General features: G+C 45.7%; 1 protein-coding gene across 3 annotated transcripts in view; it reads right to left on the bottom strand.

The window, feature by feature from the left end:
- Nucleotides 1-26,357, bottom strand: part of MYO5A (myosin VA) — an 847,747-nt gene that overhangs the window by 41,752 nt on the left and 779,638 nt on the right. For all 3 annotated transcript variants that reach the window (XM_085644171.1, XM_085644172.1, XM_085644173.1), the window contains 2 exons: nucleotides 2,454-2,543; nucleotides 1,702-1,852 (listed from right to left, as the gene is read on the bottom strand). In XM_085644171.1, coding sequence (XP_085500297.1) covers nucleotides 1,702-1,852; nucleotides 2,454-2,543 — 241 coding nt within the window. The remainder of the gene's footprint in view (nucleotides 1-1,701; nucleotides 1,853-2,453; nucleotides 2,544-26,357) is intronic.

The following is a 26,357-nucleotide window of genomic DNA, read 5'->3' as shown; positions in this document are numbered from 1 at the left end:
CACTTAAAAAACCATAGGTTTCACACATGTTATAGTTAGCTGGGCATTTCCTCAGTAGCGCACCGCGTGCCCACCGTGCGTGCACGGCACTAACTGCGTAAAGTGGGCGCGCACGCCACGAATGGCGTAAAGTAACTTAGCATTTAAAAAACCGTACAAATTCACTGAAAAAACCATAGGTTTCACACACGTCACAGTTAGGAATTAGCATTTAAAAAACCTTGCAAATTCACTGAAAAAACCATAGGTTTCACACATGTTATAGTTAGCGGAAATTTTACTGATAAAAAAACCAGTGAAATTCCCCCGTTATAGTTAGTGCAGGCAACTATAACTCACGCGACCGCAATCTTCTGCTGATGACATATGTGTCTTTATGAAAAAAAAATATTTGTAATATATGTATAGCTAAAAATGTATGGAAGAAGACATGGGCAAATAAGTGTCTAAATACAGTATTAGCATCAGCAGAGGATTGCGGTCGCGTGAGTTATAGTTGCCTGCACTAACTATAACGGGGGAATTTCACTGGTTTTTTATCAGTAAAATTTCCGCTAACTATAACATGTGTGAAACCTATGGTTTTTTCAGTGAATATATATATAGATAGATATAGATATATACACACACACAAACACATATCAAGCAATGAGGGTGAAGATGAGAAAAGAACACTTGAGGTGTAGGTGGTGGCCGAAGACCAGGCAGCAGTGCAGCACCCACGCTGGCAGTGGCCAGCATAAGTGATGGAGAGGTGGACCTGGCTGGGGTCTGTGCCCTTCCTAAGAAATATTCTGACCTCTGATGCTTTATTTATTTATTCATTTGCAAATTGAGTACTGCTATAAGTGTGAGTGAGAGAGAGATCACACAAAACCAATATTGGTTTGCTTCAAACTAAACTGTCCACTCAGCTTTTGTGATGATCTTTCACTGTAAGGAGATTGAATGTGGATGATTATGTATGTTGATAGTTTACCGGAAAGAGCTACCAAGGAAACACCGTGTTTCTGAAGGTTACCTATGAACATCTGTAACACTTTAACCAGTATTCATATTATAATTATGCTAGGGCAAGGAAAATAGAGAGAGAAAGAAATAGAGAAAGTGTGTGTGAACATGCATTGTGTTGTGTTTTTATAAAGTCTGGCTTAGAAAAACAGATTATGAGAGGTTGCTTAGCACAGACCACTTTCCATTGAGGCATATGAACCATCAAGTTTTGTTTCCTAACACATGCAATTTGAAGTAACTAAGCTTAAAATAAAGGTGATCAATGGTTTTATCAATATGTTTAGTCTTTGTTAGTCAATGTATGTAGATATTATAACTCAATGAAATGAAACAAGGGCATTGCCATTTTTCATACTTAATCTTCTTTATTACTTTACTTTCCTTCACTTACACCAGACAAGATAGAATTCTGAGTGGGAGATTAACGCAGAGATGACGGAGGAGAGTAGAGGGAAATGGAAGAAAACTCAGAGAAATTAAATGATAAAGCTACAGGACATGAATATGATTAAACTTTTAAAAAATACCCGCACAGACTATAAAGGGTGGTGATTACACTGTGATATGAACACCACAGACTGAGGGACAGTTACATTTTCTAAAGGAGATATCTTGGGCCTCTATATTACTTTGTAATCAATTTATCAGAGTATGCTGCAGAGATACGATTTGAGTTATTTCACTTACCTATCATCGGTTGCAGGATGCCTTCTAACGCCCTGACAAGCTGCTGATAGTTCTGAATGGCTAAGTCGCTGAGCACTTGCCTATATTCGGCGAGATCAAAATTAGTGAGGCAATGATCATTCTGACGAGGCGTGTTGTGCTTCATGAATCCCTACAATCACACAATAAAGCAAACATTTTCAACTATCCATAACTCCCAGGTACTACATAACAAAAGTAAAACATGTGAAAAACACATCAGGACTAGTACTAACTCTAGCGATCCCTCCTATGAAGAACTGCAAACCAGTTAGAAGCACTTTTTTGTGCTCTTGCAAGTACGTCTAGCTGTTAAATACTACGCCCTAAGGACCAGAGACTGCCTTTAGATCACTATTGATACATTATGTCAATTTGCAAGTCCTTCCCTGATTACTGTAATAATTACAGGTGACTAGTGACTATTAAAGCAGCACTGTACTACCCAGACCACTGGCAGTTTTTTATGTTCTTGTATCATCAAATGTGCAAGGACTCTTCAATGTCACATTAGCCAAAGGAATGCCTTCTGGGTCACCAATAAAGATTTGAGAAGAGGACTAACCAAGTACAACTGTGACCAGAGGAGCAAATTGACTCAGGAAAGGATTGACCAATTTCTTTCAAACATATCCAACTTTTCCTGAGGCTGGACAGTACTTTGAAATGTTCTTAACCTGACCGATCTAAAACACATGGACTGTAGCTGTGTGATGACGGGGTAACCACTGTACCTCTTCTCCACTGTACTGCTTCAAGCAATGCAGGAATCGGCAGGTATTGGAGAGCCAGAATGAGACGGTTTCAAAATCGTCACCTCTTTTCTGAAAATACAAAAAAAATCATGGTTTAAAGATAGATAAGACCGTAATGTAGGTTCAATGAAGACATGTTTTAAATATAGTAGTGCACAAATGCATTTAGTAGCACTTGCTGATGTAACAGAATTCACCAGCCGAAGACTAGGGGCTTCATAAAAGGGTCCTAGCAAAATGGATCACTGATTACCCTTCGGAATTAATAGAAGACTACCAGTGGTGCTCTTAGGTTCCCCTTAACAATTATGAATTGGATGGGCAATCAGGGATTCCACATCCAATTAGTTTTTCTTCCAGAAGATCTAGTCTGCTTGGAGCAGGTGAAATATACAATATAAAAGCAAATGGCTTTCCCTAAATCAGTAGACCTTGTAATTCTGACCGGGGTTACTGGCCACATCTGAGGTATAGAGCAACTAGTAAAGATTATACAAATAAACTACATTTCAATGAAAGGGTATATGCAGAATTTCTTTTTAATCTTGGATCCATGGCAGAACTTTTTTCACATTCAAATATAATACACAATAACATGTGTGACTTTTTAAAAAACAAATTCGATTTTCCTTGTTTTTTTTTATAACAGATGTAACTTAGTACCTATTGGTTCACATCTATAGATTGTGGTTTACCTGAGTACCGACCACCATAGCTTCTAGTGTATTATTTATTATCATGTAGCGTATGTTTTTACATATGGCACGTTATGGTACTCTTACCATTGATTAATGTTTCGGTAAACTGTGTGTTATGGAATTGTTCCATTAAATCATGTAATAAACCTCCACAATCTCTGCCCATTAGGTCCTTTTCTGCTTACAACTCTTTGAAATTTGGCACGTTCGTGGCAGAATTGGAAAATGTAAACTTACAGCGAATAATACCGAAATCAGGAAAGCACACAAAAAAAAAAAAGAGAGAGAGCAGCAAAGACTTAATTTAAAGACCTCAATGTAGTGGAAGGATGGGAAGCTTCATCCATCCCAGACTGGAAGGAAGAAGTGTTAGCAAAACTAGCCAGTCTCATTTTGCATATGCGGTTTCATTGCGGTTGTTGACTTTGCAAATGCTGGATGCTTTTGTAATGACATGCATTGCAAAAGCAAAAGGTGGTAACCGGCCATCTTAAAGTATAGAAACAATTGTTTTCTATACTTTCTATGCTGGCAAGATGGCTGCCAAGTTGTGGTATGCAACATGATGGCACAATATGGTGAAAACCAAAGGAAATCAATTGTTGTTTTTGCATTTGTCACCCCGAGTGGGAAGGGTATGCCCAGACGTGGGTCCCTTGCTCTCCATGCCTCTGGAATCAAGCTATCCTGGCTGAAGAGGGGTGATACCCCGAAACCGGTTCCAGGATGCTTGTTTCCAGTCCAGGGAGGACCTGGCTTGGCAGTTCGGGCTGGACTGTTCCCATGAGGCACAGGGTCAAGACTGATTTGCATATGGCTGGGTTCAAACTGGAATGGCATGGTGAGCAAAAAAACGATGGACTTAGGCCCAGATCTCTGTACTGGGGTGAATGTATGGCATTGTTCTGCATTCTGTCCATCAATTGTTGTTTTTGGATTTGTCACCCCGAGTGGGAAGGCTATGCCCAGACGTGGGTCCCTTGCTCTCCATGCCTCTGGAATCAAGCTATCCTGGCTGAAGAGGGGTGATACCCCGAAACCGGTTCTAGGATGCTTGTTTCCAGTCCAGGGAGGACCTGGCTTGGCAGTTCGGGCTGGACTGTTCCCATGAGGCACAGGGTCAAGACTGATTTGCATATGGCTGGGTTCAAACTGGAATGGCATGGTGAGCAAAAAAACGATGGATTTAGGCCCAGATCTCTGTACTGGGGTGAATGTAAGGCATTGTTCTGCATTCTGTCCATCAATTGTTGTTTTTGGATTTGTCACCCCGAGTGGGAAGGGTATGCCCAGACGTGGGTCCCTTGCTCTCCATGCCTCTGGAATCTAGCTATCCTGGCTGAAGAGGGGTGAAACCCCGAAACCGGTTCTAGGATGCTTGTTTCCAGTCCAGGGAGGACCTGGCTTGGCAGTTCGGGCTGGATTGTTCCCATGAGGCACAGGGTCAAGACTGATTTGCATATGGCTGGGTTCAAACTTGAATGGCATGGTGAGCAAAAAAACGATGGATTTAGGCCCAGATCTCTGTACTGGGGTGAATGTATGGCATTGTTCTGCATTCTGTCCATCAATTGTTGTTTTTGCATTTGTCACCCCGAGTGGGAAGGGTATGCCCAGACGTGGGTCCCTTGCTCTCCATGCCTCTGGAATAAAGCTATCCTGGTTGAAGAGGGGTGAAACCCCGAAACCGGATCTAGGATGCTTGTTTCCAGTCCAGGGAGGACCTGGCTTGGCAGTTCGGGCTGGACTGTTCCCATGAGGCACAGGGTCAAGACTGATTTGCATATGGCTGGGTTCAAACTGGAATGGCATGGTGAGCAAAAAAACGATGGATTTAGGCCCAGATCGCTGTACTGGGGTGAATGTATGGCATTGTTCTGCATTCTGTCCATCAATTGTTGTTTTTGCATTTGGCACAATATGGCGGGCATCTTGAAAGTATAGAAAACAACGTTTTTATTCTTTCAATAATGCCGCCACATTGCATGAGACAATGAGATGATGCAACATGGGACCATTTCAAAATAAGAAAACGCTGTTTTTTATTCTTTCAATGTGGCTGCTGGGATGTGTTGTCATGCTGCATTGAGTTATGTGATCTGATCAATGGCACTTTCTCCTAAAGACCCAATCAAGAGTAAAACATGTTATGCTAAGTTATGCAGATTTGTAGAGTGCGCTATCACCCAGAAGGATATTCTGGCACTGAACAGGTGTAAGTCTAGGCACACCTAGGATCTTGTGGGTCTAATTGAAAAGCCAAGTCTTCAGCTTCTTGCAGAGTTCAAGATGTGAGGTGGAGGAGGCTCTTATGAATAATGGCTGGTCATTCCATGCTTTAGGAGCGATGTAGGCTCAACCAGATGGCTATTTCAGTTATGCAGGCATTAAACTTGATCCAGGTACTGCTCTTCTGGTCAGTGAGGGAGAGAATTAGTTGTGTGTCATCGTTATAGGAGAGGACATTGATTTAATGAGAGTGGATGATGCTGGCAAGAGGGATCGTTTATGTGTTGAAGAGGGTCAGGCTCGGGGAGGATCCATTCAAAACTCCATATATGAGGTAGAAGATGTCCGAGGTATACAGAGTCAGGCTGACTGGCTGTGTCTTTCCAGTCATGCAGGATCAGATCCATTTAAGTGCGTGTCCTTAGATTGTCAAATGCTGCCAAGAGATCTAGGAGGATGAGGGCCGTCCGAGTCTCCTCTGTCCAGAGTCACATGGATGCAATCCGTGGCAGCGATCCAGGCAGTTTCCATGCTGTGGTTGGGTCTGAAACCAGACTGAGTGTTGTCAAGTAGTTTAGTTGTTGAAGTATTCGGTGAAGTGTCTGTTGATTAATTTCTCTAAGACCTTGGCCGGGAATGGTAGCAGTGAGATTGGTCTGTAGTTGACAAGCGATGAATGGTCCCCAGAGGGTTTCCTAAGTAATGGGACGACAGCTGCATGTTTCCAAGCACCTTGGCAGGTCACAGACGTGGTAGAAGCATTCAGAATGGGTGTGAGCATGGCGCTGATGGGTTCAAGTCCTCTCGAGAAGTCATTTTAGGGGCAGGGGTCAGATGGGGCTACTGAATTGAAGGAATTCATTGTGGCATCGGTTTCTTCTGGCGTAGATGGCTGTGGCAATGTTGGGGCCCATGCAGAGATCAGCCAGGTTTCTGTGAGGAAAAGTAGGTCAGGGGCATTGCCGTTCAAACAGGTCCCAGATTTCTGTGGTGTGTTCGGAGAGTGAGACGGTGTTGAGGAGCATGCATGAGAGTGCACAGTGTTGCATAGATGGTCGCAGGACTGTGTGAGTGAATGGGTTGCTGTTGGTGTGGTGAGAATGCTCCCTCTGTGCTGTGTGGTGCCACGAGGCAGCAACATGTGGAGCTGTGGCCGCGGTTGAGGGTGCAGTGGGTCACAGCATTGTAGCAGTGGGAGGGTGAAGGACTAGGGTTCCTGGACCTTGGCGAAGTCCAGGCACAGACCGTCTTGCCTTTGCCATGCATTAATATATATGCTACAATGGTTCGGCTACGCAATCAAAACACAGAACAATAATAATTTCACACGATAATCAAAAATACATAAATAATAACTCAGTACACTTCACAACTTATATCAAAACGATAAAAAAAATTCTTAATAAAAGTGAATTACGTGTATATACGCAACAATACAAAGAGTGCTCCAAAAGTTACACACACATATGTCACTAACAAGAACAGACTTAAGTGTAAACATAAATAATGGCAAAAACAGGAAAAAAGATATTGACAATGTTACACAATCACAAAAGACAAAAAACATTCAATGCTTCCTATGATTTTTTTGCCAGGGAAGGCGTCGATGGTGTTTCGACTATAGTTATTTAGCAGGTCATCATCAGGACAATTACAATTGTGGAGCAGCTGTCAGTTTCAACAACTAGGAAAAGAGGAAATAACACTTTTAACCAAGGGTAATAAATACAAAGCTAAAGGATTAGTACTTAAAAGTAAAACAGAAAAGAGCCCAAACATAATAAATAAGAAAAAGCCCTTCAACAACCCTAGACTAAAATAAGAAAGGAAACGAAAGATTACTCAATAAATGAAAATATCACCAATGTGCATGAAAAAATATACGTACACCACGTAACCGTGAAAGCCACTACAAGCCATCTCAAACCAAATAAATTACTGAGCAGTAAGAGAAGTTCAAGCAGCACAAGGGCACAAAAAGTCACTCGAAAAGTATGCTGCGATGCCTACAAATGACCAGAAATATCTTTAAGGTTAAAGACACTTAAAATTTCAGTCCAATGTAAAGATAGGTTACATTGACACTTACAGTTGTCCGTGGCTTGGGATAAACGAAAACCGGGAAGCCTGTCAATAAATCCTTATTGGTCTTCCTCGGTCAAATTAGAGTACTTCGAGTTTCTGAAACAAACGAAGTAAGCACAAGTAAATCCCCACCCAGACAGGGCCAAACCAGGGCCAAAGTAAAGAATAAATCAATCCAACATTACCTAGACATAATCAAAACGAAAACCGGGAGGCCACTCAATAAATCCTTATCGGTCTTTCTCAGTCCAATTAATATAATTCGAGTTTCTGAAACAGACGAAGTGGGCACAAGTAAAACCCCGCCCAAATAGGGCCACAAAAGGCCCAAGATAAAGAATGAATCAATCCAACCTTATCTAGCAGAAACAGTCACTTCGAGTATTAACGCTTCCGAAAGTTGCATAAATGTGGTGAGCAAGCCGCGCGTTTAAGTCAGCACTGCTCTCTAATAGAAAGCAAGGAAAGACTATCCATTTATACAAGAATGCAGATACATGACACAGTATCCAGCGGCCATCTTTAAACGATAAATGCTATTGGGGAGAGCTCATACCCCAACGGACAGGAACTGTCAAGAATTAATGATGTGTAAAGAAAAGAAGAAATATTCTCAACATTCACAAAGGTAATAAAAACTGGCAGGAAGAGCAATTTAATCAGATTCGCGCTTTCACCCGACAAAGTGCAATTGTACATAATCGAGCTACCACCAGTAAAACCTATTGATGGTTCCAATGTACACATGCGCCAGATATCTAAGTTTCATCTGCGCAATTCAAAACCGAGACAAGTTTAGCCCGCAGAGATGAAGATAGTAAGAGGCATCACAGCTGTGGTGTCTGCTCACAATAAAAGAGGAAGAAGCCCTTACATGTTCAAAGAGTGAAACACTATTAAGAGGCTTACTACCAAAAAATATGTATAAATCAGAGTTCGAAAAAAAGGGGAACTTGTGAAGTCATCAATAATGAACAATCAACCATATCGTGACAAACTATTCCAGTTGATAAACATATCATACATAAAGTTTATAATGACATGTCTGATAAACAATCACATGCAATGTTATTAGGAGGAAAAAGTACAATCAGGAAATGAACAATAGACCATATAGTGACTTCGGCTAATCCAGTTGATGCATATATCATACATAAAATGTATAATGACTTTGCCAGGCATTAGCCACATTTTTCCCCCCAGGAGTTTTATATAGCGCGAACTTGACCAGAAGGTATCGGAGCACTTTACATGAGCACCAGTCGCCTTACAGATAGACACATTCATTTCTTTTAGGCACAGGGAGATAAAGAGATTTGCCCAGAATCACTGGATGTTGAGCGTCCCTGCCGTGTCGAACCCGGTTCCCCAGCATCGAGGTCGACCGCTTTAGCCGTAAGGCCATATCCTCTCCCCTTCCATGCGCATTGACACTGTGGCAGAGATGAAATAGGTCCTGGGAAGGAAGAGGAGTGCTGTTACAGATGGGAAATTCACTATTGTCACTTCCTGAGCAGATGGATGATAGGAAATCCGATGATGTCACTTCCTTTGCAGATGGGTGATGGGCAATCCAGTGATCTGACTTCCTATGCAGGTGGTTGATCGGAAATGTAGTGAATCCATGATATGGCTATACTTCGCAACTGACTGCCCAAACTCCAGTGTTTTGAAAATAGCCACAAGTTCTTAGCCACTTATATCATTTTGGAAGTCTACCAACCAATGAAGGCATCAAAATGCATGCTTTGTCAAGTCTAGACATGGTGATGTGTATATAATAGGGTATTTGTCCCAACAAGAAGGCATGGCCAACTCATGACTATGCAATATGCTTTCCTTGAGCTCCAACACTGCGGCCAGTTTCTAGGTCTGACAGTACTGTGCTAATATGTAGGGAAAGTGGTTCAGCAAAAGGAAATGCCATGTTGGCCCTCCAGTCCTTAGTAGTTACTGGAAAAATCAGCTCCAAAAGGGACCTCCTCCAAACATGTTGGGCAGCACTCTAACCATCCAAGCTCCTCACTCTCTACAAGACTCCTGGAAGTGCCCCTATTTCTATACGTTCCCTGACACTCAGAAAAGAGGCATGGGGAAAAATATTCAGGGAGATGATGATTTACTATTCTAACTATGATCCTCATATATTTGAGAACAGTGTTTGTTAATCTTGCCGTACTTTAGGTAAACAGGCAAAATTACCGGCGTGTCTTTGAGCATGCATGAATTAATCTTGCATGCATACCAGAGACTGCAGGGTACTGCAAGAGGGAGCTTGTTAGATCTGGGGGTCTCTAGTTGGCAGAGGTAGGTACTACTGTCCAAATAGGGACCCTTGCTTCTAGTCAGGGTAAGGGGGATACACTCTTTAGATAAACCCTGCTCACCCCCTTGGTAGCTTGGCACGAGCAGACAGGCTTATCAAAGGCAATGTGTAAAGTATTTGTACCAATACTCACAGTAACACTGTGAAAACACCACAAATGGACTCCACACCAGTGTAGATAAATAAAGTACTTTTATATAAACCACACAAGACCAAAACGACAAAAATCCAACATACACAGTTCAAGAATATGGTTTCAAAAAGAGTTCTTAGTTTAGCGACAAAATCCTTCACCTTAGCGTCAATTTTAGCCAATAGTACCTGGTGATGCGATAAAAGTTCTTAGCGGCACTCAGGCGTCGAAATACAAGCAACAGCGTCAGTCTTGAGACCTTGGGGAGGCGATACAACAACCCCGCTGCACGCAGCGGGCGTGGGCGACGATTCCGGTCTGTATGGGGAGTGAGGCGATACTTGTATGGATTCCAAGGCGTAGCTTTTCCGGTAGAAATTTACTCGCTAAGGCACAATGTGTCAAAATTCGGCCCGCTAACAGCGGGGCAACAATTTTCACCAGCGATGATCTGGGTTGGCTCTGCGACGATATTCGCAGCAATAAAATTTTGCCCGCTAACGAGCGGTGCGATGATTTTGGCTGGCTCTGCGACGATGTTCGCAGCGATAAAATTCGGCACGCTAACGAGTGGTGCGATGATCTTGGTTGGCTCTGCGACTAACTCACCCAGCGGCGGCAGGCTCTGCGATGATGTTCGCAGCGATAAAATTCTGCCCGCTAACAAGCGGAGCGGGGACCTGGGCTGGCTCTGCGACAAGGTTCGCAGCGACAAAATTCGGCCCGCTAACGAGCGGAGCGACGGAAATTTTCTCACTAAGCTGGCTGTGCGTGAAAAAGTGTACATCCTTTGCTTCTTTCTTCTTGGTCAGCTTCCCAACAGCAGGCACAACTTCCATAGGACCCACAATTGGATCAAGCACACCAGGAAGGGCAGAACTCACTCAGCAGAGTTCTGGGGGAAGCTGGGGGTGAAGTCCTTTTGTTCCTGGGACTTCTTAACAGGAGGCCAGCCCTTTTCAGACCCTTGGAGATCTCTTCAAGCAAGGGGACACAGCAACAGCAAAGTCCTTCCCCTCTCCTTGGCAGCAAAGCAACTGCAGGTCAGCCCACAAACACACAGCAGGACAGTCCTTCCTCTTCAGTCTTCCAGCTCTGGCCAGTCCTGGAGCACTCTGTTTACTTGGTTTCTTCTTTCCTTTGAGAGAGAGGGGCAGGGTCGTCAGCTGCCCAGCAGGGGGTGGGGCCAGCATTGTGGAAGGCAGGCACAGCCCTATTCAGGCCCAGGTGATACTCCTCCCACCCATCTACAGGGGAATTTCCCTATTCAGCCCTGGGCTCACTTATTCAGCCTCTGGGAGCCACCCCTGTCCCTGTCACTCACAAACCAGACAGTCAATTCACAAACAGGCCAAGGCACACAGAAAGGGCAGAAAAGGAAAACAGCCACCTTCTAAAAGTGCTGTTTTCACACACAGGATTTAAAAACCATCCTTCCTAAAAGATGTGTTATTAAATTCTGAGTTCAGGGATACCAGACTTTAGCTTTCTATCTTGCTCCTATGGGAAGATATGCAGGTAAACATTATACTCAGCATTCCCCATTATAGCCTATGGGCAAGATAGCCTTTAAATAGTGAAAAACGAAAATGGCTGCAATTCACTACCAGAGCATGTCACCTACACCAATACATGCTCTACCTTTCACATACACTGCTCCCTGCCCAGGGGGGTACCGAGGGCCTTCCATAGGGGTGTCCAATGTGTACAGAAAGGGAAGGGTTAGGCCTACCCAGTGTGGACACTGGTCAGGTCAGCATGGCAGTTAGCAACTGCACCCAGGCACTGCAGTGGCAGGCCTGTGACACCATTTTAGTGCTACTCCCCTGTGGGTGGCACAATCAGTGCTGCAGGTCCACTAGTAGCATTTGAATCACCAGCCCTGGCACACTCAGTGCACTTTACTAGGGGCTGACAGGTGAAACAAATCTACCAATCAGGTATAACCAATCAATATAACAATTTACCTAGGGAGCACTGGCACTTTGACACTGATCAGCAGTGGCAAAGTGCCCAAAGCATCTAAACCAGCAAAAACGAAATCCAGCACAGGGTCAAAAATACAGGCGGTAGAGGTAAAAAGTCAGGGGAAACCACGCCAAAGATGCCAGGTCTAACAGAGCTCAAAGAGATGAACACAGGCCGATGAGGGGCTAGGTGACTACCACGTCGCTCCCCATGATTGGTGGGGCAAGAGACCAAATGTCAAGTTTAAATTTATTGTTTAGTTAATTAAAACCTTAACACTTGTAAAACAGGATAAACAGATCATTAAAAGATTTATCGAGTAATAACAGTTGTGTTCACAATAAGCAAAGTTATTCACAGGGTGCATGAACTAATCTAACATCATTTAGCCAAAAACAAATTCATAGTGCTAACAAGATAAAATTACAAAAAATGACCACCTATTATTCCTATTGAGTCCCTCTGAAAAGGGATAATTATTCCTATTACGCCCTCCCTGTAACAATCATTGATCCTTGTACAAACAGTAACTTAATCCATGAAAATGAGCTGGAATAACCTGCTTCCAGTAGTTTTCGTAAAAGCTAAAGTATGTTTAGGTGATGTACAGTTATTTCTAATTAGTTATGTGTCCTTACAAAACCACATCAAAATTTACAATCGTTTTTAAGACTTATAAAGCATTGCTTGGGCCTTAAACTGATTGTACCACGTCTTCCGTTCGAAGGAGACCTGGGTTTGCGTGCTTTTTAAAGTGCATGTATAATCTAAAATTGCCACTGGAATCAGACATCCTTAATTAGCAGACATTCATAGGAAGTAGGCCTTTATTTGACTTCTAAAAAGGCTAAAGAGCATTACATTATAACTTGATTACTGCTCCCTTGCACAGCCTGCTAACGCATCTTGGTCATTTATTCGGCCTGTAGAACTATTTTTAGCCCTTAGATCTGTTTGCACCTCTTTTATGTTCAGTCATGTGGTTCACATAGCTCTTGGTAAAAGCAATGCTAAGCGTATAATTGAAAGCTGATGTTGTTCTGGGGTGCCTTGTGAACTGAGTAACTAATTGTGCTATTTCGATAGTCCTGGTTATTTAATTTGTGACCTCTTACTAGCCATGATAAGACTTATAAAGCCTTGATTCGACTTTAAAACTATTTGTGCCTCATATTCAGCTCAAGAATGGCCTGGGATTCCATAATTATAAAGTGCCTTGTGCTGTCTGAAGTTTCCACAGTAAGTTAGATGTTCTTTCTTAAAAAAGAACAATAAACAAATCTCTTTGGAAACTAAAGTGACTCAGTGAATTATATTATCATTTGGTTAATAATTCCTAACAGGACCTAATAATACTGCATAAACAATTGAAAACCTAGAACACTAGTTTAGCCCTTAAAAGCTGTTTATATCCTCTTGTTCTATATGAACATGTTATCACCTAGCTCTTCGATAAAAACAGTGCTAATGAAATATAGGAAAGTGCTGATATTATTCTGAGGTGCCATGTGTATTAAATAAATAGTTATGATTAGCCAGTCTTCCTAATTGACTAGTTTCAAGTTCCTTGCACCATATTAAAAATTTATAGTTCGTTGTAAAGCCTTACTTCACAGATAAACATTTGTGAACTACTGAGTTAGCCAAATGTTAGAGTGTTTGCGGTTTTAGATACTGTGCCCATCTAATTTCTTTACTAAGGGGACAGGAAAAACACGCGATTAAAGTCCGACTTTGAGCCCACTATATCACTGGGGCGGCTCCTCCATTAGGGCGGAGGAGCAGCGCCCCACTGCTTTCTCGCAGTGCGAGAAGCAGAAACATAAAATGGTAATACTGCCATTTTATGTTTCTGCTTTTCGCACTGCAAAAAAGCAGAAGTGTTTGGTTGGGGGCGGGCGGGTCTGCAGGAAAGCAGGGGGTGAGTGGCTGGCCCAATGCTGTGGGCCCTGACTGTTTGGTCGGCCCTCTGAGTCATGCGCACTCTCCATTTTCTCTATGTAGGCTGCGTGCAGTCTACATAGGGAAAATAGCCTCCCCATAAGCACCCGGCTGGGCGCTGTCCCCACCAATCACAACGTTGCCACTGCAGCGTTGTGATTGGCTTAGGAGAGGGGCGGGAGGCGGCCTGCTTCCTGTTTCTTACCGCTGGACCCGGCCAGGAGCTGCAACGACGCGGGACCTGGGAAGTTAAGTTTATTTAAAAAATATTTGTATTAACCCTACCACCCCCTGTGAACAATCCCACAATCCCCCACCCGCGAGTCATGCCAGCCGCAACTACTGTATCACTGTTCATTTAGCTTGTTGGAGCAGATCTCTCACTGTGCTCACATATCTGCCACATTTTGCCAGTACTATAGGTGACCAACTGTTAAAGCAAATAAAAGATGCCTGCAAGTCTGTACTCCTGCCGGAAAAAGTGGTTTTAGCAAAAGTCTCTGTTCCAAGTCTAATGCAGGGACGCAACACAAGTGGGACTATGTTTCGTATCCTTTGGGTGAGGGACTAACGATCAGTGGTTGCCTCGGACTTACAAGTGACTGCAACTTGAAGACATCAGGGACCTATGGGTCTGGAAGTCCGAAACATCATTCTGTTTCAGCAACTGTATGTAGCTGCCATCAGCCAATCTGAACGTGTCTCTGTGTGAAGAGCCTTCTAAACGGCTGATGATAGCCCATTAACAATTTGCCCTGGTAAAAGAGGTAGCGACTGAAAATTCCACAAATGTTTTCTCACATCGACTGTTCTGGGATGTGCAAGTTTAGTTAGTATCCGGGCTTTTTTTTTTTTTTGTTTTTCCAAAACCTTTATTGTTCCATCGAAGAGTACACTGCTATTCAGCCAACAACCCGGAGGCAGGCAGCTAGTTTGCGAGGCGGAACTCCGCCCAAGCATTCGAGGTCGTACATTCGAACAGCAATACAACATTTTGCAATGGACCAAACAAAACAAAACTAACAGAGAGCCCGAGTCGAAAGGAAGCAAACAATGAATAATCGAAATGTCATAATCACCTTCACGCTGCGCCCACAGCCCACCCAGACAACGCAATCGACTGACAACCCCCCACAGAAAGCGAGCCCCAAACCCCAGATCACTTATGTCAGGCGGATCACCACGTACAGCGCACCACAGTCAAGCTCCAACCTCGCCACGTCACCAAATCCACAATCAGACCGCCTAGTCATCTTCCAACGCTGTCGTTCTAGCCAACCAATCCACCAGTGGCTGCCATATATCTACAGGCCGCGAGCGCTGTGGCAGCTGGTCCCAGTATGAGGTCAGCTGCTCCCTACAGTACACCGCCGATCTTATCCAGGCCGCCACTTTCGGCGGCATCGCCTTCTTCCAGTGTAGCGCTACTTGACGCTTAGCAAGTAATAGTAAAAGGGCCACAAGCCTACGTGAGGCCTTAGGCACATTTCTAACGAATCCCAAGAGGGCCACAAGTGGGTCCGGCTCCAGTTCCACCCCCACAATCTGCCCCACGGTATTGAAGACTGCAATCCAGAAGTCGCGTATGGGACCACACACCCATACAAGGTGATAGAACGCGGCCTCCTTCTCACCGCATCTCCAACAGTTCGCATCAGACCGCAGTCCCATCCTACACAGTTGCATGGGCGTACGGTAAGTCCGGTGCAGATAGTTGAAGTGTACCAACCGCAGCCTATAATTAGGGGATAGGTTTTCAAGTTGGGAGCAACAGTACTCCCACTGTTTCTCGGTAATAGATATACCCGCTTCATGTTCCCACGAGGATCTAAGTTAGTATCCGGGCTTAATAGTGTAGCACACGTTATTGGATGTGCTTGATCCACCACTAGGTGGCACCAGTTTCTCTATGGTGCGATTAGAGCGTCCAGACAAATTGTGCATTTTCGCCTTATGTCTAAACTCTGATAAGTCTGATGCAGCATCAGTTTGACACGAAATTAGTAAATCGTGCAGTTCTGATGCAGGCAGAATCCGTTCACATGAAGGAATGGAGCGAAACCGAGGGAGAACAGCACCGAGTTGATATGTAACACGAGTTAGCACTCTGGATTGAGTGTGTCCACATTTCACAATAAGAGCATTAAAAGATCATGGCTTTCCTCGCCAAGGACAATAACAAAGCAGTTCCTAGGATTAACTACATGATGGTACTACGATTATGAAAACATCTGGCTTGTGGAAGCATTATCAATCAATCAATCAATGTACTTGTAAAGCGCACTACATACCTGTGAGGGACTCAAGGCGCTGAGGGGAGGGGGTGCCGCTACTGCTTGAAGAGCCAGGTCTTGAGGAGTCTTCTGAAGGGGAGCAGGTCTTGGGTCTGCCGTAGTTGGGAAGGGAGGGTGTTGCAGGTCTTGGCGGCGAGGAAGGAGAAGGCTCTGCCGCCGGAGGTCGTTCATTGGATGCGGGGGAAAGTGGCGAGGGCGAGGCTGGCGGAGCGGAGCTGGCGGGTGGGGGTGTAGAAGCTGAGTCTGCTATTGAGGTAGGCTGGCCCGGTGTTGTGGAGTGCCTTGTGTGTGTGGGTGAGGAGCTTGAAGGTGATCCTCTTGTCGACAGGGAGCCAGTGTAGGTCTCTTAGGTGAGGGGTGATGTGGCTGCGGTGGGGGGACGTTGAGGATCAGTCGGGTGGAGGCGTTTTGGATGCGTTGTAGTCGTCGCAGGTGTTTGGCCGGGATTCCTGCATAGAGAGCGTTTCCGTAGTCCAGCCTGCTGCTGATGAGGGCCTGTGTCACCGTTCTTCTTGTTTCGGTAGGGATCCACTTGTAGATCCTGCGGAGCATGCGGAGGGTGTTGTAGCAGGAGGAGGAGACGGTGTTGACTTGCTTCGACATGGAGAGGGAGGAGTCGAGGATGAATGCTAGGTTGCGTGGGTGTTGGTGCTGTTCCCAGCGTGGTCAGCCACCAGGAGTCGTCCCAGGCAGAGGGGGTGGGTCCGAAGATGAGGACCTCTGTCTTGTTCGAGTTCTGCTTCAGACGGCTGCTCCTCATCTCATCAGCGACGGCCTACATTCCCTCTTGGAGTTTGGTTTTGGCGGTGTGTGGGTCCTTGGTGAGGGAGAGGATGAGCTGGGTGTCGTCGGCGTAGGCAATGATGTTGAGGTCGTGTTGGCGGGGCACTTGTGCGAGGGGGGCCATGTTGTTGTTGAAAAGCGTCAGGCTGAGGGATGAGCCCTGGGGTATGCCGCAGGTGATGTCGGTGGCTGCAGAATGGAAGGGGGGGGGGGGGGGGGAGACGGATGCTCTGGGTTCTGCCGGCGAGGAAGGACGTGGTCCAGTTCAGGGCCTTCTCTTGGATTCCGGCTTCTTGGAGGCATGTTTTTAGTGTGCGGTGGCAGACCGTGTCGAAGGCGGCTGACAGGTCTAGGAGGATGAGGGCTGATGTTTCGCCGTTGTCTAGTTGGTGCCTAATGTCGTCTGTGGCGGCGATGAGGGCTGTCTCGGTGCTGTGGTTCCGTCTGAATCCGGACTGTGACGGTTCTAAGATGTTGTTGTCCTCGAGGTGGGGGGCCAGTTGCAAGTTGACGATTTTCTCGATTACCTTCACCGGCAACGAGAGCAGGGAGATGGGCCGGAAGTTTTTGAGGTCCTTGGGGTCCGCCTTGGGCTTCTTGAGGAGAGCGCTGATGTCGGCGTGCTTCCAGCTTTCCAGGAATGTCACTGTCTCGAGGGAGATGTTGATGACATTCCGTAGTTGGGGTGCGATGGCTGCGTCTGCTTTGTTGAATACATGGTGTGGGCAGGGGTCTGATGGTGATCCTGAGTGGATTGAGTTCATGACCTTGCGTGTCTCGTCGTCGTTGACGTTGGCCCAGGAGGTCAGGCGTGTGGTGTTAGCGGGGGGTGGAGTCTGGTGTGGTCAGGGTGGTCGTGGTGTTGAAGGCGTCATGGATGTTGGCGATCTTGCGTTGGAAGAAGGTGGCCAGTGCGTTGCACAGTTCTTGTGAGGGCGGGATGTCGCTGGTGTGTGTGTTCCTAGGATTAACTACATGATGGTACTACAATTATGAAAACATCTGGCTTGGGGAAGCATTATTAGATGATTGCTAGAGCATCTAGAATATACTCACTTGCACGTACTCGGTGCTTCTAAGAGCCCTTGACCCGCTCTTCGTGGAACTCTGCTAGCAATAAAAGTGCTACTTCTTGCAAAGCCTTCAAAGTGCCTTCACCAGTTTGTATTTATATAGGGATTTTTTTGTTGCGCAAACCAACCCATTTTATCTGTTTTGTTTAGCTTTTTATTGGTATTCGATCTTCGAGTTCAATAAATGCATTTGCAAATCAAAGCTTTTTAAAATTCATTTGATAGACGGGAAAATGGTAAAAGAAAAAAAGAAGGGGCAGGTTAAAACCCATTAAACCTTTTAGAATATTATGCGTTAACATTATAATGAAAAGTGGCAGGTATCTTGCTTGAAAGAGGGCACATTAAGAAACAATTGACCATATTCGGCTGGTTGCGCATAACATTTTAGGTCTTTCCCAGGTGAACTCTCCTGTCCGAATTCATCCCTCCATTGATCTCAGTGCCTTCTTACAGGCCTTCTATTGGAAAATGTCCTTTGTGGCCATAGCATCCTCTACGATGGACTGGACTCCATTCTCTGTTTAAGTGAGATGTAGTTCTTTTGTGAAAATTAGTTCCCCTTGTATTTTTGTTTCCATCACCCTTAAATTAAAAATGTTCAGTGTTTTGACGTAGGAACAATACTATATATCTGGTTACACTGTCAAGTCGGTCACTATGAGCTAACATTACTGTTTTTTCATTGTCCTTTGAAAAAGGCTTAAAGTTAAGTTCAAGAGTCTTTACCTACTGACGTTGAAACACATGCAGCCAAAGTGGTGGGAAACATCTTCGTACTTAGAGGTAGTGCTTTTGCAGAAGTAGAACTTCAAATTTTCTTTCCGTGTATAACGTTCCAGCATTGTATGGGCCATTCCAAAGGTACTGGGCTTTTATACATTTTCCATGGGTTATTTGAATTGATGCCTACAGTTAGATCAAGACTCAAACTTATACTCATCACGTAAACAGCATGTAACTCGCTCCCCTTAAGTGCAACACCCTGGCCAGAACTAGAATAACTCAGAAGCATGTCTCAGATCTGGGGGAAGGTATCAGACAGGGATTACCAAGAGTAGACCCTGAAGAGAAGTGTTTTCGAATTAGAATTTAGGCATTTCTTCTTTTAGCAGTCAAATATATATTTATAGGTTTGAATCCTTAAGTGCCTCCTCTTACCTTTGTGATGCAAGATAACTTCCTTCACATACACCACTTAAAAGAGAGTCCCTCTTTTCAGACGTGGAACCCTTCCTGACCCCATCACAAACCCTAGGCTGTTAGTAACTAGTCCCTGCAGAACCTATAGTCTTCTATCTCTGCACTAAAAACAAAACTTCCACTCTTTCATGGAAATGCTAAGTATTTTCATTCTTGAGGTCATAGCAGAGCATTCCTGTATGACTTACCCCTAATTAACTTGTCTTCCTTTCTTTGGTTTCAGATTTGTTTGAGTCAGCTAACAGATTCCTGCCCAGAAATTCCCTGAACAGAGATAGGCAAATCTGAGGATGGCAGCAAATTGCGCGTTACTGCTGAATGCAGAGAAGGTGAAACCAGGAAAAGGAGCCTGGAGCACACACAATCCAGGAAGAAAGACTCCCAGCCTGTTTTGATCAAGTTGTTCTCTTGGCCGCCACAGCACAATACATAGAAGAGCAACAATTTTTGCCCATGAGCATCAAAGTGCAAGAACCAAAGAACAGGGAAAACGTCGTTGAAAATCCAACATCAGCTTCCAGCGAACACGTATTCTCCTTCTGGACATGCTTGCAGCAGCCAAGTGACTTTGGCCCCATTGTGAAGCCAATATATTATGCTCCATTTTAATGAATCTGAATAAACGTTACTATTCACTGAAAGTGTCTGTTCCTTTTCCATGAGATTTACCATACCATTGCCTGGATGTTCTGACAGTATAGATATCTCTGCTGTTTTCCCACCTCTGCTGCCCTGACCTCTGATAGTACTGAGTATATTTTTCCTTCAGCTCCAGTTTTAAACACAGGACGATTTTGTTGGCTGGAAAATGTTTGCATCTATTTTTAACATTCTTGCATCTGTTGCCAGAAAGGGTTTAAACCTGGAGGGCGCTGGGCCTCTAGTGAGTAGATGTAAGAAAGTGGCTCTGTATATACTGTTCCTTAATAGGTACAGGGTGTACAGAGTCCACAGTCCCCCAGGGTTTGACAGAGGCTAAAGTTAGATATAACCTTACTCTCTAAAGTGGTAGCTTGGTCGAGCAGTAAGGCAGTATAAGAGGACAGTGTAAAGCATTTGTTGTACACACTCAGTCAGCAAATGGTCTCACACACTCAAGAACTGAACTCTAGGCCAATGGTTTGTATAAAAATATATTGTTGTTTTATTTTAGAACCACAAGTAGTATCAAAATATACTTTCTCAGAATGAGATTCTTTAGTTAAATACTTTTCAATAGGCAGTAGGCTTTTGAATGCAATAGTTACAGTTGTTGCAATAGGCAACACAATTCAAACACAATTATAACATTGAGCTCAATGGGAATTTATAAGTAAATGCAATTAATTACTTTTTGGATTACTTTTCTAACCACAGGACTGGATCCTAGATTCAGTCCTGGGAAATTTATTGGAAACGGGTAAGTAAATACGTTTTGGTTACAGGTATGATTTTTAAGGAATATTATTGTATTTTAAAAGTTGACACTTAAAAACTTTTTTACGTTGAATCACCAATGTTATCCTATGGGAAGAAATTCACCTAGCAGGTAAGTAGTGTTAGCATAACTTTTTCTAACCCAGTGCTGGATCCTGGATTCAGCACTGGTGCATCTCCTATAAACAGTTGAAAGAAATCGATTTTGATAAGACAGGCGATTTTTAAGGAATATTTGTTTGTTCCAAAAATCGACAGAAGAATTTCTGGCAAAAACCAGGCAATGTTATCCTATGGAAGAAAATCAAGTTAAAGGTAAGTAAAGTTGTAATTACTTTTCAGGGTCAGTGCTGGGCACCAAGATCCAGCACTGGGATCTCTCCTGATAACAGGTGAGTAATTTCGTTTTCGTTGCACGGCTAATATTTTAAAGTTTCAAAACTCAACACTTAGAAGAATTTCCAAGTGAAACCAGTCAATGTTACCATATGGAGGAAAAGTGAGTTATCGACTTTTGGATAAGTACTCGACTGGCAGTGTTAAGGTGCTGGGCATAGACTAAGGGGTTTCCCAGGGTCAGGTAGGTACAGTTGCTACACCCTCAGCGGCACAGGGGCAGCCGAGTGCAGAGAGAGTTTGGCTCAATGTTATCCTATGGCGGGCAGGGGGCCTTTGGTTGGTGGCTGCTTGCAGGCAGGCCACGCTGCTGTGGGAGCTGCGCTCCTGGTCACTTTCTCAGGGCAAGTGGGGAAGTAGAATAGGATAGATGTTGCACTTCCAGGGGCACTCGGGTGGCTGGGTGGAGGGTGCTTTTGAGCCGTCGGGCGCTCAATGGTTTTCTATGGAGAAGCTACAAGGCGAACAAAGGCTGCAAGCTTGGGGACGGAGATTCTTCAGGTGTGACCGCCACTTCGAGAGGTAAGTTGGGAAGCTGTAGGTTAGGTAGGCACCCAGGAGCTGGGCACAGGGGGCCGCAGGGCTCCGGGTGCAGGGGTGTCTTTTCGCGTCGGGAAATCTTTGCCTCTGCTGGTCATGGTTGGAGGGGTTCTTGGTTCGGAGGCTGCAGGCATCATCAGGAGCGTCGAGGAGGGTCCTTGGGTGCTGGATTTTGGGTCACAGTCGCCGGGGGGACGTCCTGGTGGTCTTTGTCCCATCAGGCACAGGCCGGGCTCGGCGGGTGCAGAGTGTGCAGGGTTCGCGGTTCCGGGTTGGTGCCAGGGGTTGTTGCTTGTTGTTGAGCAGGACCACTGCTCATTGCAGTCCCAGTCTTTTAGAGTCACAGGGCAGTCAGGTCCTCCGGGGTTTCCCTATGCTGCCACTCTCCTGTGGGAGGGGGGCAAGTAACCTAGTGCTGATTGGGCAGGGCTCCCCATCTTCAAGATGACGAGAGCCTGGAGATGTGCTTCACCTCGCCTCCCCCACCTGAGGGGTGGGATTGGCAGAGGCTGGCACACCCCCTTTCCTCCCTTGGGGTTTCCCGCCAGTCTTCCCGCCGGAGTGGGGGCTAGTGGGTGGGGGCTAGAACCGGTGGGGACCAGTTGCTGAGTACAGGGATGTGTGCCATGTCGACTTTCTGTTTTGTTCTGCACCAAGACACTCAGCCTGCAAAGGCAGTGTGTGTGTGTGTGTCAGGGCACAGGGCCTCTAAGGGTGGCACAATAAGTGCTGCAACCCTTAGGGGCCTTCTCTCGTCACAGGGCCCTGGGTACCTAGGGTACCATTTACCAGTGGCGGACATGTGGCCACAGATGCCAAATGGGTTTAGGCTTCAACGCAGTTTTAGGGAAGGAACACAGGCCCTGGGCACCTGATTGGCAGGAGCCCAGGGCACACTCAGTCAAAGTACATCAGCAATTCAGAAAAAAGTGGGGGCATACCATGCAAGAAAGATGGCACTTTCTCACACAACCCCTCCCCCCACAAACAAAAGGTGATGAGACTAACCTTGCCCTAGGGAGTCTTCATTGTCTGAGTGGAAGAACCTGGAAAGTCCATCTGCATTGGCATGGGCAGTACCAGGTCTGTGTTCCACTTCAAAGTCCATTCCCTGTAGGGAGATGGACCATCTTAGTAGTTTTGGATTTTCCCCTTTCATTTGCATTAGCCATCTGAGAGGTCTGTGGTCAGTTTGAACCAGGAAGTGAGTACCAAACAAGTATGGCCTCAACTTCTTCAGGGACCAAACCACAGCAAAGGCCTCCCTATCAATGGCACTCCAACGCTGCTCTCTGGGGAGAAGCCTCCTGCTTACAAAAGCAACAGGTTGGTCTTGGCCTTCATCATTGGTCTGGGATAGGATCGCTCCTATCCCAAGCTCAGAGGCATCAGACTGCACTATGAACTGCTTGACATAATCTGGAGCTTTTAGAATTGGTGCTGAGCACATTGCTTCTTTCAGGGTGTCAAAAGCCTTTTGGCAACTAACTGTCTAGTTAACCTTCTTGGGCATTTTCTTGGAGGTGAGTTCTGTGAGGGGAGTCACAATGGGCCCATATCCCATCACAAACCTCCTGTAGTACCCAGTCAAGCCAAGAAATGCCCTGACTTGGGTCTGGGTTGTTGGAGCTTCCCAGTCCAGGATGGCCTGGATCTTGGGTTGTACCTGGCCTCCACCAACAAGGTGGCTCAAGTACATCACAGTGCCCTGCCCTATCTGGCATTTGGATGCCTGGAGAGTGAGGCCTGCAGTTTGCAGAGCCTCTAAAGCCTTCCCAAGGTGGATCAGGTGATCCTGCCAGGTGGAGCTAGAGACAGCAATATCATCACGATAAGCTGCACTAAAGGACTTCAACCCAGCCAGGATTTGGTTCACCAACCTCTGGAAGGTGGCAGGGGCATTCTTTAACCCAAAAGGCATCACAGTGAACTGATAATGCCCATCAGGTGTGGAGAATGCTGTTTTCTCTTTTGCTCCTGGGGCCATGCCAATCTGTCAGTACCCTGCAGTTAAGTCAAAGGCACTGAGAAATGTGGCTGCTCCCAACTTGTCTATCAATTCATCTGCTCTTGGGATAGGGAGAGCATCTGTCTTGGTGACAGAGTTGAGCCCTCTATAGTCCAAACAGAACCTCATTTCTCTCTTTCCACCCTGTGGATGAGGTTTGGGGACCAGAACCACTGGGCTAGCCCAGTGGGCTCTCAGAGGGTTCAATAACCCCTAACTCTAGAATCTTGCTGACCTCAGCTTTGATGCTTTCCTTGACTTGGTCTGACTGGCGATAGATTTTGTTGTTGACAGGTGCACTGTCACCAGTGTCCATATCATAGGTACATCAGTTTGTCAGACCAGGGGTCAGGGAAAAGAGGCTAGCATACTATTGCAAGACTTGCTTGCAGTCAGTCTGCTGTTGAGCAGAGAGGGTGTCTGAAAAGACAACTCCATCTACTGACCCATCTTTTGGGCTGTAGGAGAGGAGATTAGGGAGAGGTTCACTCTCTGCTTTCTGTTTCTCATCAGTCACCATCAGCATGGTGATGTCAGCCCTGTCATTGTAGAGTTTAAGGCGGTTCACATGGATAACCCTTTTGGGTGTCCTGCTTGTGCCCAGGTCAACTAAGTAGGTGACCTCACTCTTTCTTTCTAGGATAGGGTAAGGGCCACTCCATCTATCTTGGAGTGCCCTTGGTGCCACTGGCTCCAAAACCCACACCTGTTGCCCAGGTTGAAATTCAACCAGTGCAGCTTTTTGGTCATCCCAGTGCTTCTGAAGCTCATGGCTGGCCTCAAGATTCTTGGTTGCCTTTTCCATGTATTCAGCCATTCTGGACCTTAGGCCAAGCACATAGTCCACAATGTCTTGCTTGGGTTCTTGGAGAGGCATCTCCCAACCCTCTTTCACAAGACAAAGTGGTCCCCTCACAGGATGACCAAACAGAAGTTCAAAGGGGGAAAACCCTACTCCCTTCTGTGGCACTTCCCTGTAAGCGAAAAGCAGGCATCGCAACAGGACATCCCATCTCCTTTCGAGTTTTTCAGGGAGCCCCATGATCATACCTTTCAATGTCTTGTTAAATCTTTCAACAAGGCCATTGGTTTGTGGATGGTATGGTGTAGTAAACTTGTACTGCACTCCACACTCCTTCCACATGTGTTTCAGGTAAGCAGACATGAAGTTGGAACCTCTGTCTGAGACCACCTCCTTAGGAAACCCTATCCTGGTGAAGACACCCAGGAGGGCCTTGGCTACTTCAGGTGCGTAGTCCTAAGTGGAATTGCTTTAGGGTATCTAGTAGCATGATCCACTACTACTAGAATAAACTTGTTCCCTGAGGCTGTGGGAGGTTCAAGTGGACCCACAATGTCCACTCCTACCCTTTCAAAGGGCACCCCTACCACAGGCAGGGGTATGAGGGGGGCCTTTGGGTGGCCACCTGTCATGCCACTGGCCTGACAGGTAACACAGCAGCTGACAAACTCCTTCACCTTTTGGTGCATCTGTGGCCAGTAAAAGTGACTAACTAGCCTTTCCCAAGTTTTGGTTTGCCTAAGATGTCCAGCTAGGGGGATGTCATGAGCCAAAGTTAGGAGGAACTCCCTGTACTTCTGTGGCACTACCACCCTCCTGGTGGCTCCAAGAGTGGGGTTTCTTGCCTCAGTGTACAGTAATCCCTCTTCCCAATAAGCTCTGTGGGTACCATTGACATCTCCCTTTGCTTCTGAAACAGCTTGCTGCCTCAGGCTTTCAAGAGTGGGACAGTTCTGCTGACCCTGGCACAGCTCTTCCCTAGAGGGTCCCCCTGGGCCCAAGAGTTCAACCTGGTAAGGGTCAAGCTCCATGGGCTCAGTTCCCTCTGGGGTGTCCAAGTCCTCTCCCTGTGGAGAGGGGTCCTGAGTTGTTTGCTGTACAGAAGCTGGTCCCCCAGTCTTCTTGCCTTTTCTCTTGGTTGGTTGGTCCATACTTTCAGGCTCCAAACCTACTTTTTCACCCTTCCTCTTGCTCTGTGCTCTAGTTTGCACACACACCAATTCAGGGATACCCAGAATGGCTGCATGGATCTTTAGCTCAACCTCAGCCCAGGATGAGGTTTCCAGGTCATTTCCTAGCAGACATGCAGCTGGTAACTTTTGAGAGACCACTGCCTGTTTCAGGCCAGTAACCCTCCCCCAGCCTAATGTCACCATAGCCATAGGATTATTAGTGGTAACACTGTGAGCATTGGTGACTGGGTAGGTTTTCCCAATCAAGTATTGCTCAGGGGAAACCAGTGTGTCTCTCACCATAGTGACACTGGCACCTGTATCCCTCACAGCTTCTATCCTAGTTCGATTCACCCAGGGGTATTGCAAACACTTCTTTAAGTTGGGTGGCCACACAGCTACAGTTGCAAACTCAACTTCCCCTTCTGAAACTAGAACTGCTTCAGTATGCATCCTGATTTGCTCTGGGCACACTGCTGATCCCATCTGTAGACTTGCCACCCCAGGTGTAGCTGTACTGGTTGCCTTAGGGACCTTGTTGTGGTGGCAAGATTTATCTACAGTTAAGTGTCCCAACTTCTTGCAGTTGTTACACCAGGCCTTTGAGGGATCATAGTTTTTACCCCTATAAGGTTGAGGCACATAGGGAGTAGTTTGGGACCCACCCCCCCTGAACAGGTTTTTGGGGCCCTTTGGAAGACTCAGACTTTTTATCCAGGGGATTCTCACCACCTTTCCCCTGGGGAGGTTTTGTAACCACCTTCTTCTGGTCACCCCCAGTGGTTGTCCTTGTCACCCTAGTCTTGACCCAGTGGC

Source organism: Triturus cristatus, chromosome 3_1 (assembly GCF_964204655.1).
Source record: "Triturus cristatus chromosome 3_1, aTriCri1.1, whole genome shotgun sequence".
In the NCBI taxonomy this organism is placed as follows: domain Eukaryota; kingdom Metazoa; phylum Chordata; class Amphibia; order Caudata; family Salamandridae; genus Triturus; species Triturus cristatus.
Note: the sequence above shows the minus strand (reverse complement) of the source record. Positions and strands in the feature narration are given on the sequence as shown.